The sequence below is a fragment of the Gambusia affinis genome, linkage group LG21 (assembly GCF_019740435.1).
Source record: "Gambusia affinis linkage group LG21, SWU_Gaff_1.0, whole genome shotgun sequence".
NCBI classification, from domain to species: domain Eukaryota; kingdom Metazoa; phylum Chordata; class Actinopteri; order Cyprinodontiformes; family Poeciliidae; genus Gambusia; species Gambusia affinis.
In genome coordinates this window covers 5,874,351-5,885,869 of record NC_057888.1, presented here as the reverse complement: position 1 = coordinate 5,885,869, position 11,519 = coordinate 5,874,351, and the positions used below count along the sequence as shown (strand labels likewise).

At 43.8% G+C, this 11,519-nt stretch overlaps 1 protein-coding gene across 1 annotated transcript; it reads left to right on the top strand.

The window, feature by feature from the left end:
* The first annotated feature begins 310 nt into the window (after positions 1 to 310).
* Positions 311 to 10,621, top strand: cdk13 (cyclin-dependent kinase 13). The gene is made up of 14 exons (XM_044104111.1): positions 311 to 2,382; positions 3,829 to 4,392; positions 4,485 to 4,637; positions 4,727 to 4,866; positions 5,191 to 5,361; positions 5,441 to 5,630; positions 5,716 to 5,772; positions 5,878 to 5,979; positions 6,068 to 6,145; positions 7,109 to 7,225; positions 7,297 to 7,428; positions 7,511 to 7,707; positions 8,202 to 8,696; positions 9,198 to 10,621. Exons 1-14 carry the CDS (start codon positions 1,235 to 1,237, stop codon positions 9,881 to 9,883), a joined length of 4,230 nt encoding a protein of 1,409 aa, XP_043960046.1. The 5' UTR covers positions 311 to 1,234; the 3' UTR covers positions 9,884 to 10,621.
* Positions 10,622 to 11,519: the final 898 nt, after the last annotated feature.

Genomic DNA, 11,519 nt, shown 5'->3' with positions numbered 1-11,519 from the left:
GGCCCAAAATTGAGTTACTCTGACAACTGGATTATTGCATGAAAACCACAAAACAGGAACAAACTCACCTTATTATTAAGACATTCTTAATAATTTAGACGTACTTGTAATCTTAGAGTGAACCTGGTCGAGTTTTAAAAATTATTAGTGTTATTCATATTTTAATCTGTTAGCAAAAACGTGATCTAATAATTTGTTATCATTTCTGAAAATCTTAGGTGTTTTATAATTGTTAACTTTGTTCTATTTTGAAGGCAAGGGTTTCCCTTCACGTTGACGTCAGCTCTTGTCTGGATTACGCACGCGGACTCGATTGGTTTACGTCGTCGCACGAGGCCTGTAGTTCGAACGCTGCACGGCCTCGACGATCTGAACCGTTAGCCACGTTACGCACAAACTTATTATATCTTGAGATGAACCCAAAGTGTTTACGAGAAGCTTTCTATGTCAGGGTGTCTGCTGTATTTGGATGATGTTTTGAGGAGACGCATCATCAGTCCGGTTGGATTTGTTTAAAGAACAGCGTGTTTTGAATGGCTTTGTTGTCCCGACTGATTTGCCTTGAACTCCATGCAAGGAGAAAGGAGAGCTAGCGGAGCTAAGCTGCTAGCAGGCTATCTACTTCCTTGTTGTACACTGGAGTGTGTTGGAAGACGAGAAGAAGTTTCTAAGGGGACGATTTTTAATTTTTACAATGTAACACTGTCTGGTGGATGGATTTAAAGCATCGCGTGGATTGTAGCGGTAAAGAAGAACACGCTTTTTAATAACTGGAGTAATTTTGGGCCTCTGTAGGTGATTCAATGGAATGCGATTGTGGACCAGAACAGTTAGCTAGCTTGAGCTAGCTGATTTAAGCGATTAGCATTGGCTATCCAATCTGGGAGACAGCCATTCTGGAGTACAATGGTTGAGTACCGTCTTATTTTATGACTCTGCAACACAATATTATTTGAGTGTGGCGGATTTTTATTTTTTTTTTGCCACCAATTGTCATCATTTGTAGGAACGCACTCGGTTTGGGCTCTTTGTTGTGCTGGTTTTACAATGGAAACGTTAAGCTTTTGATCCTGCTAGCCAACAGGCTGTCTAATTGAGAGACGTCAGCTAAGTAGCCTGTTACACCGCTAGCCCAATGTTTTGTTTAGCAGCATATAAGGGGACATAGTTTTGAAAGAACATTCTGTACTGTTATTCTGGACTTTGTGGTAGCTGTGATTTATTTGGAAGATAAATGCCCAATTCAGAGGTGCTTCGCGAGGGTCGCGGACGGAGCCCCTCTGAACAGCGACATGCTAACAGACAGGACAGGCGGAGTAAGCCGGGGAGCGGTGGGACACAGCGAGAGCGGCACCGGGAGAAGAGGCGCTCGTCGGCTGCCCGAAAGAAGAAACGCAGGCAGGGGAAGAACAGAAATCTGTGGCCCATTGGTGCGACAGAAAAAGCAGAAAATAATCGAAAGGGCGCTTTTGATAAGGAGCTCGAACTTCGGACGCTAGTGGAATATGATGACGTTAGCTCCCAGTCGGAGCGGTTCTCTGGAAGCCCCTCTCCTAAACTTTATCCTCACCCTGACGGGCTGGCAGTGGATCGACTTAGCGATGTTGACTTGGGGGAGTTTAACGGACCAGCATCCCCAGTTAGAAGTCAACTGGAGGGCCGGGAGGCGGTGTGCCTTAGTAAGGATAGCATAACAAGAGGACCATCCGTGAAGAACAAACAAGGGAAAGAGATAAGTAGAAAGAAAGTCCGTCGCAGCCGTGAGAGAGACCCCTCAAAAGTTAGGAGTGGGGGTAGCCTAGGTGGCTCTAAAAATCACAGGGACGCTGCAAAGAGCGGTGACAGGAATGGCAAAAAGACTTCCACATCTCTGACTTCCCAGTCCGCAGACAAAAAAGATTCAAAAAGGCACAAAAGTAAAACGAGGTCTGAAAAAGAGCCTCCGTCTGCATACAGAGAAGCTCCACAGGCTTACAGAGATGACCGCAATGACCTCAGGGCATACAGGAGAAGTCCTGGTTTTAAAGCAGACAGTCCCTATGGGCCATCTTACTCATACAACTACCAGTCTCCTGGTGGGTTCAACCAGGTAATATCTAGAAGAAGTCCAACTTTCATAAGTAAAAGACCCTCACCCAGTTCCACTTATTATAGTCGAGACTTGGACGTGTACGGAGCATATGGTGTTTCAAAGTCACCTAGTTCGTACTCCAGCAACAAGAGGAAGCGATCTCCATCCAGTCCAGTTAACTGGCGCAGGTCGCCCAGTTTCGGCAGGCATAGCCCATACGAACAAGGAGAGTTCGTCTCAAGTCCCAATGGAAATCGCAGAAGATCCCGAAGCCCCTACAGGAAGTCCATGAGTCCAAGTCCAGATGTCAGGTGAGCTCCTAAAATGTAGCTGATCTAGGATTAAAATTTGTTATTAGAATCCAGTTAGGCATTGACTTGGTTACTACATCTTGCTGTTCATCCCACACTTATTGCTGCAGACTGCCTGTCAGCTGGCTTTTAAGAATGATGCATTTAGTGGTTTGGAGTTTTTTGTGATATTGTGAAGCCTTTAATATTTTTACTTGGGTCAGTTTCAGAATACTGTCACTTTATAAATATTCTTAAATTGTTTTATGGGGATGGAAAAAAGAGATAGAAAGCATCAGGAAGAAAGCTCATGCTGACCTTATTAACAAGTCTATTTGTACTAGTGAAGAATATAAATGAAAGTTCCATTTATCTTTATGCTGTTTTGTTTGTCCAATTTTAACTGTTTTAGCATAGTCATTAAAATACTAACATTGCTTTTAATAATAATATTCATCATCACCTGTGTCTGTTGTTTTTGAATCACTTTTAGAATTTGAAAGAAAAAATTATTGTTAGATGCTGTTTGTTTTTACAGACATGGGAAAGATTAGAATAACTTACCTGAGCAGGTTTTGTGTGTGTTTATGTGACCATTTTCAGAATACAAGTCATTCAGGGTGGGTCAATCCAACCTTTCACCAGTTTGTTTTCAGACACATTAACATTATGTTCCAACAGACCTCCATTTTGTACCCATGCACTTAAACATAGTGCACCATCTTATTACTTTTGGTAATGGGGTACTTTGTAATCATAAAAAGACTCTAAATGCACATAATTATAAATTGTGTATAAATTCTTGTTTGGGTCCATTTTTGACTATCTTAAATCAAAACAAAGCTAAGCATCCTCCTACCATATTGCCTCACTGTAGACCTAGTGGGTAATGGAAAGTTACTTTAGGTTTTAAAAACAGGCGCCGTAATGTCCTCAAGTTGGGTACGGAGGTGTTTAACTGCCAGAGCTACGAACTGAATTCAGGAGCATGATCTCGTTGAAACCAAAAAAAAACTATTTTAAATGAGAACATTTTAAATTTTAACAACATAAAATACATTCTTCTGACAGAATATTCTGTCCTAAAACATTGGCTTCTCCAAACATCTCACAATGTTTTACTGTTACAACCTTTCTTGTTGAAATGAAAACCTATTTTTGTTCTATCTTTTTGGTTTAATAAGATATAAAACATGTCATAACTAGTTTTTTACTTTGCTTAAACAAGGATGTTTCTTGTTTTAATGAGATGCTACTACTGTATTTATTCCCTGGCTCTGGCACTTAAATGTTTATGAAGGGAAGCATGAGCAGTGCGAAATATTTTGTGGCATAGCTTCACGTGGGTGTGAAAGAACAATAAAGGCACAGTAAATGGGTGAAATGATAAACATCCAGTTTAGACAAACTGGATGCCTTTGCTATTGAATTCTTTTAGGTCTAAATATATTTTTGTTACTCTTCCAGACGACCTGCTAAGTCACGTAGCAGAAGTCCATATTCAACCTCAAGACATTCACGCTCTCACAGCCGCCACCGGCACTCTCGTTCCCGCAGTCGCCACTCCAGTCTCTCGCCGAGCACGCTCACGTTCAAAAGCAGCCTCGCCGCCGAGCTCAGCAAGCAGAAAAAAGTGAAAGCAGCAGAGGCTGCCGCCAAGGCCAAGAACTCGAGCAATACATCTACTCCGACCAAAGGTTCTTCCTCGGCTCCTCAGCCGAGCCCCAAGTCTAACCACACCTCCAGGAAGGGTCGTCCTCCCTCTCCACCTCCACCAGAGAAGGGACCCAGAACTCCGCAATCCAGCCAGCCGCAGTCCCCTGCAGACAAGTTGTCCAAGAAGACCACAGAACGCCAGACCAGCAAGGACAGAGACGGGAAGGGCAGAGATGATTCGATACACCAGGACAAAAGGAAAGTGGCAACATCTGGACCAAGCAAAGACAAGGAGCGATCCACTGCTCCGATTATTTCCACACTGCCAGCGCTACCTTTGCCCCCTGTCATTGAGAACTTTGATAAAGGAGAAAGGTTTGGGTTTACTTCATACTGTTTTGAGTACTTCTTTAGGTTTTTATGTCATCACTCAGATTTGCTCAAGCACTTTCTGATTTTATCTTCAGCTTAAAGGACGCCTCAACAAAGAAGAAATTAGAGAAGAAATCCCGTCAGCTCCTGACCGACTTACCTCTTCCCCCCGAGCTTCCTGGCGGCATGTCTTCGCCCCACAGCCCACTGGAGGACAAAAAGTCCCAAACGCTTCGTCGAAGACCAAGGTTTGCTCAAACAGTTCATTTTACTGTATTTCACAGTAAGTGTGCTTTTTTTTCTTAATCTTTTATAAATGTTTTTTGTGGTTCCCCAGAATTTGTGGCCCAAGACACGGTGAAATTAAAGAAACAGAGATGTATTGGGGAAAACGTTGTGTGGACAAGTTTGAGATCATTGGAATAACGGGAGAAGGGACCTATGGTCAAGTGTACAAGGCTAAAGACAAAGACACTGGTGAGATTTCACATCAACACACATGTTTTATTCTAGAAGGATCAACTTTCCAGCAGACTGAAAAAGTCTGGAATATTTTCTAGTCTGGACTTAAAAGTTCAGACTTAAAAGTTGTTTGCCATTCCAACCATTTGTCTATCCACCCGTCCAAACGCTTGTCCATTTGTCCGTCCAGATTTTAAAAATGATAGAAAACTCTTGAAAGTTGAAGTTTGTAATGAAAACAATGTTGGGGAACCAGGAAGTTTTTAGCCACCAGGTAACCCTGTCAAAGACAGTTTCTAGGACTTTTGTCAGCAGCTGCTCTTGACTTCCATCCTCCAGGTGAGATGGTGGCTTTGAAGAAAGTTCGACTAGACAATGAAAAAGAGGGCTTCCCAATCACAGCCATTAGAGAAATTAAAATTCTGCGACAGCTCAATCACAAGAGCATCATAAACATGAAGGAGATTGTCACTGACAAGGAGGATGCTCTGGACTTCAAGAATGATAAAGGTAACAATGTTTTTCCAGTCACTCATGTTACTGGCTGTTTACCGTCTCCGTGCTGACTGAAGCTTCGTTATCGTCCCAGGTGCTTTTTACCTCGTGTTCGAGTACATGGACCACGACCTGATGGGTCTTCTGGAGTCCGGTCTGGTCCATTTCAACGAGAACCACATAAAGTCCTTCATGCGACAGCTGCTGGAGGGCCTCGATTACTGCCACAAGAAGAACTTTCTTCACAGAGACATCAAGTGCTCCAACATACTCCTCAATAACAAGTGAGACAAAGAAAGAACCAGCCTCTGTTTAGTGAAGATTTTTCCCCCAACAGTCGTTAATCAATGTTTTTCTCATTTTAATCAGAGGTCAAATCAAGCTGGCAGACTTTGGACTTGCTCGACTCTACAATTCTGAAGAGAGGTGAGTCTTGTGTTCTTGGCACAATTGTTTTGATTTTGAGTCTAACTTTATTAGCCCAGCTTTTTAGCTAGAGTATGTCAGTAATGAACACACCTGCTTCTCCAGTCGACCATACACCAATAAAGTGATCACACTGTGGTACCGCCCCCCGGAGCTGCTGTTGGGGGAAGAGCGGTACACTCCGGCTATTGACGTGTGGAGCTGTGGGTAGGTGATCGTCCTTTTTTTACTTGTACTTAACACGTGTCTTATAACTTGTACGTTCATGTTTGAAGAGGTCTACTGTTTATTACAGATGCATTCTGGGTGAACTCTTCACAAAGAAACCAATATTTCAAGCTAACCAGGAGCTTGCACAGTTAGAACTCATCAGGTAAGTCAACTTGTATTCATGAAATAGTCATTTCACCAAATATATCTTAATATGCATTAACACACACAGTGGAAACTATCTTAGCGCCACAATGGAAGCTAATATCTACAGTCAGCTGTTTTCTCCAAACATGGTGCTCTTATTAACACTTCAGTAAATATTGCAGAAGTATAAAACACAAGTTGTGATTTTTCAGGCATTTCTGTTTACCTTCCTCATTGTTGAATGATGGACCTAAAATTACTTAGAAATGGCCCGATAAGTTTAGCACTTCTTAGATCGAACTACAGCAGCATTGCCCTGCGAGATTCAGGCTGGATTTACAGGAAACTCTTTTTTTAGTTTAACTAACAAGTGTAAACGCTGTTCTTAAACTTTTTAAAATCATTTTATGAAGTCTTAATTCCATGTTCTATTTTTGATAGTTTTTTATTTTGTATGTACTTAGGTGAATCTTATGTTTAAATTGTACCTTTTATTTGTGGTGTTGTATAACATACACCGGTGTACTCCCTCAAGATTCCATCTTGAGGGAGTTCCTGGAAATTAATAGTTAAATGAAAACTGTTCATACTACTGACTGACAAAATCAGACTTCTGTATGAACAGTTTAGACCTCCAAAGAGTCCTGTGTGAGCAGAAGAAGAATGTAGGCGTCACACAGCAGCGATCATGTTTGTTAGTTTTTCATGGAGACTCAAAATGTTCAGACAGAATATGATTAGTTTTTACCAGGACTTCATGAAGAGAATAAAATACATTTATAGTATGACTTATTTCAGTTAGATTCAGTGATTAGAGGTGGTGAGTTTTGTGGCTTCTTTTTGATTGAACTTAAAAGGAACACTGTTGTTTCTTCATGATGGGGAAAGGGAAAGGACAGAGTTTAGCTGTAGTTTATTGTCAATTACATTTTCATGTCACTGCATTTTTGCTACAATAAATAAATAAATGTTCTTGTAGCCGGATCTGCGGCAGCCCCTGTCCTGCTGTTTGGCCAGATGTCATAAAGCTTCCCTTTTTCAACACCATGAAGCCAAAGAAGCAGTACCGGAGACGCCTGAGGGAGGAGTTTGCTTTGTAAGTTAAACCTGAAGTGTTGTTGTATATTTCTGGGAGCTGCTCTCCAGCTGTTCTGTTTTGCCGCTCAGCATCCCTCCGTCCGCCCTGGATCTCTTCGACCACATGCTGAACCTGGACCCCAGCAAGCGCTGCACAGCTGAACAAGCTCTGGGCAGTGAGTTCCTCAAGGACGTGGATCCGGACAAGATGCCTCCTCCAGAGTACGGCTCTCCGTCCGCATAGTTCCCACGCACCGATTGTTTTTAGCATCATCAGATCGTTCATGTTTTTCTGTCTCTGCAGCCTTCCCCTTTGGCAGGACTGTCATGAGCTGTGGAGTAAGAAACGTCGCCGGCAGAAGCAGATGCCAGAGGAGCTGGTGGCCCCCAAAGCCCCCCGCAAGGAGCTGGGCCTCGATGACAGCCGCAGCAACACGCCGCAGGGCTTCACCGCTCCGGGAGGCATCAAGACGCAGAATGCAGCTGCTTCTGCACTTCTGGGTCAGTTTAACTATGTTTGCTGTTCTGTAATTTGCTTGAGGGTCACCCATAAAACCCTCCTGGGAGTTGACCCAGGCTCCAGAAAATTCTGCCTCATTTTTACATGTTCCAACTACAAGCTTCAGGGTCTTTTACTGGGATTTTATAGTCTAACAACACGCTGCATTATGTGATGGAGAAGAATAATCTTACATGGTTTTCAACAGCTTTACAAATGGAAATTTGGTCTTGACTCACTTTACTCTAATGTCCCCAAATAAATAAAATCCAGTTCAGCCAGATGACAGAAGTTTTACATTTTCTCGTAATTAATATTTTTTCTTAACCTGGCTGTAATACTCCATTGTAGTTGATTGATGGAAGTTAATAGTGGAATCAAAGTGATTTTAAAACAAAGATGTGTGAATACTTTTCGGTTTTTCCTGGACATCCTACTTTCCTAAATGTGTTTTCTATCAGAAAACCATTTGATGCTCTTTTGTGTCTTGTCACAGAACCAAAGGGTCCAAACTCCCAGTTCACCCAGGAGCAGCTGGCCGTCCTCTTGAACATATTTGGCCAGCCCAAGAGTGCAATCAACCCCGCCCAGTTTGTCCAGTCCATGAGCACAAAGGTTAACCAGGAGGCACTGCAGCAGCTCACTAAAGCCTTGGCTCCCTCTGACCCGTCAGAACCTGCGCCCCAACCCACTCCCGCCAAACCCCCCCAGCCTCCCGCCCCAGCCGGAGTCCCGCGTACTCCCCCCATGCCAAAGCCTCCTTCGCCCCCCATATCTGCCCCGCCGGTTATTCCTGAGGGCGAAGCCGCAGCCGCCACTCACACGGCCGTGACCATGCTGCTGGCCCAGCTGCTGCAGGCTCAGCAGGCTCAGAGGCAGGAAGCGGCCGACAGCGGGGAAGGAGCGGAGAGCAGCAGCGCCGCGGCCCCGCCTCCAGCGCTTCCACCTCCAGAGGTCAAGCCGCCTCCAGAACCCAGCCCTGTTTCTCCAGGTGAGAGAGCAGCACTCCATTAAAACCAGAACCGGAAAAAGTCCAGCAGCCAGAGATGGACTTAGTATTAAAGCTGCACTATGTAACTTGAATATAAAAATAGATTTTTTTATAAATTTGCTAAAACTGTCACTGTCCTGACATGACTTATTGAAGCAATTTTTTTTTGCTCTTTTTCCTAAAGAATAAATGTTTGTCATGGACAATACAGAAATGCCACTTCATCTATACTATTCAGTCATAACTCAGTAATTAGTCTGCATGTCTTGCATTATTCCTCCATCAGTCCTCTGAGCATGGAAGAAAATGATGCTCAGTGGAAGCGTTGAGGAAGTCCAGGTGGCTTTAATAGCGACCTTCTGAACTCTCTTGGTAGATGGCAGCTCAGTTTTTTCTTTCTCTCAACTTTCTAGTTCCTCACAGCTCTGTAAACAATCAACCAGTTTTAAATCAAAATAAATAAATCGGATGTTTCTGATCATAATTTTTTTTCTTCCTCAGTGTCTGAGGTTGGGGGTGTGTCCATTCTGCCCCCGGACCAGCGACCCCCTGAGCCCCCAGAGCCCCCCCCACACGCCGATTTGGACTACCGCCAGCCACCGCCTGAGCCTAAGGCGGGTCACGCCCCCCCTATCGCCTCTGCCAGCGGAGACGAAGGAGGTCGGCCCCCAGAGCCGGACTACCCTCCACTTCCTCCCTCTGCAGAGGGGTCTGCCTACAGCCACCCACCTCCCCCTCCTCCCCCCTTCACTCCCGCTGGCTTTGCTGACAGCTACATGGGCCACATGCTGGGCGGAGGCCTGCCGCCCCACGCTCTGAGGGAAGTGTTCAGTGGTCCAGGCGCTGGCTCCTCGAACAGCGCTGGGGTTCTTCCGCCGGCCCACCCGGAGCCTTTCCCCCCAGCGGCGGCGGCTCCTGGCCCCGGCAGCCTTCTGTTCAGTGGGGACAAGGACCACCGTTTCGAGTACAATCACAGTCCGTTAGCCGTGGAGGGGCAGCCCAACCCCGCCGCCATCCACATGTACAACCACGCCCTGGCCAGGAAGGACGTGGGTCCGCCTCCCATCCCGGCGCCGGGACAACCCTGGGGCTCCCCGTCCCAAGTCGGGGCGCCGCCTCTTCCCCTCGGATTTGTTCCACACGTGAATTCTACAGCAACAATCAGAGGACGAGGGCTGCCTTTCTGAAAGCCTGGAATCTGAAGGGAGTGGCGTTGTGGAGCCGTTTTTCTAGACCGTGTCAGATCTGGAGATGCACTCTCAGTTTTATTAACTTAAGTCTGTGTAAAGCATTGTATTTTTTCCTTAATCTGGAATATGTTGCAGAAGGACAAATGAATAACACCAGGAGCTTTTCTCGCTCGTACTGTTTTCATATTTTTTTGTAATCTATTCTGCTGTCTTTTAAATTAAACTTTTACCTTTATTTTTCTTTTTTTTTCTTTTGCTGTTTGTTTTGTTTTTGGGATGTACAGCGTCAGGCCGGGTAAAATTTTTAATCTCTACCCTTTAGCCTTTCTGTAATTTTTCCCAGGCAGAGTGGTATTAATGTTTTGCACTACTGACCAAAGTAGGCAGAAACTATTTTGGCTATGAAAGGAGATTGATGCACACTTGGAACATGACTGATGACGAGGTGTCGTCTTTTCCGTCTTGAAGTCGATGGCTGAAGAATGAGGCGCCGGAGCGGGGAGCATATTCAAGGACTGGGTCTGGGTAGCACTTGTTCGACCGCAGCACACCCGATTTTCCATCACGAAGTCTTGGAGTTCCATGGGAATCCTGGGCACTGTAGAAAAAATGAAACGTCGATGAGCGAAGCAAACTGATCCAGAATTTAAAAAGGAGAGTTTTCTTTTGTACTAAAATGATTTGTCCTCCTCCCTTGTCCTTTGACAAATGTTTATTAAAGAAATGCCAACAATGTGTCTTTGTTTTTCTTTCTTTTTTTTAATTTTATTTCTAAGTTTGTCTTGTGCTGAACCCCACCACATGGGGGCAGTATGGGGCCAAGCATCTCCACACAGACGTGCATTGTTTTGCTGAAGCAGTGACTCAGATTTACTGGCTTCTTGCTCTTATTTGACTCCCTTGATGTCTTGAAAATTGTAAACAGAGATTTTTAAGGATTTTGTAATTTAAAGTGAATTTAAATTAGAATCAGGAATATTTTCAAAAAATGCCATTGTACAGGTAGCATTTTTTTGACATAGAATGTTTACATTTTCCTTCCACTAAACATTCTAGCAATATTATGAGATCACAGCCAGCATCATAGGCAATAACGTTTTTTGGCTTGGCCTCCTTGTGATAAATCAGCAATGATTCACAAAATCTTGTATCAAATAATATTCCTGTACTGAAAATCCATTGTATTGGCTCTGCTCTTCAGAGGATTCTGCATTTTGGGTTTTAATTCTTTGTAAGCCATATTTATCAAAATGAACTGAAGCAGATTCTTGAAGTATATCACGCTTTGTCTGTCATTAAAATCAGGTTATTTTGTCCACAATATTCCGCTGCACATTAGATTTAGAACGATTGGTCTGTTCACTCAGAATCAGCTTAATTTCTGAAATAAAAGATATTTCAGATTTCTTGGGAATTCATTTGAAAAGAAGGAAAAATACTTTTACATGGGAAGCTAGCCATTAACTGTTTTAAAAGACTGACACTAGCTAAGAACACAACTTAAACTAAAGCTTCATGTTATTATAGGGAGTTTTCATGCATCTGTTTTGTTTTACTCAACCGCCCCCTCACGCCCCCACACATTTTATTGCTGGTGATAAAAAAGTCATTATCTCTTGATGGGATCTGTTCA

What these genes read in the sequence shown, in the direction of transcription:
- cdk13 (XM_044104111.1), top strand. Translation starts at nt 1,235, where the DNA reads ATGCCCAATTCAGAGGTGCTTCGCGAGGGTCGCGGACGGAGCCCCTCT. An exon ending in GGCTAAAGACAAAGACACTG is followed by an intron (nt 4,867 to 5,190) that starts GTGAGATTTCAC and finishes TCCATCCTCCAG; the next exon opens with GTGAGATGGTGGCTTTGAAG. An exon ending in GACAAGATGCCTCCTCCAGA is followed by an intron (nt 7,429 to 7,510) that starts GTACGGCTCTCC and finishes CTGTCTCTGCAG; the next exon opens with CCTTCCCCTTTGGCAGGACT.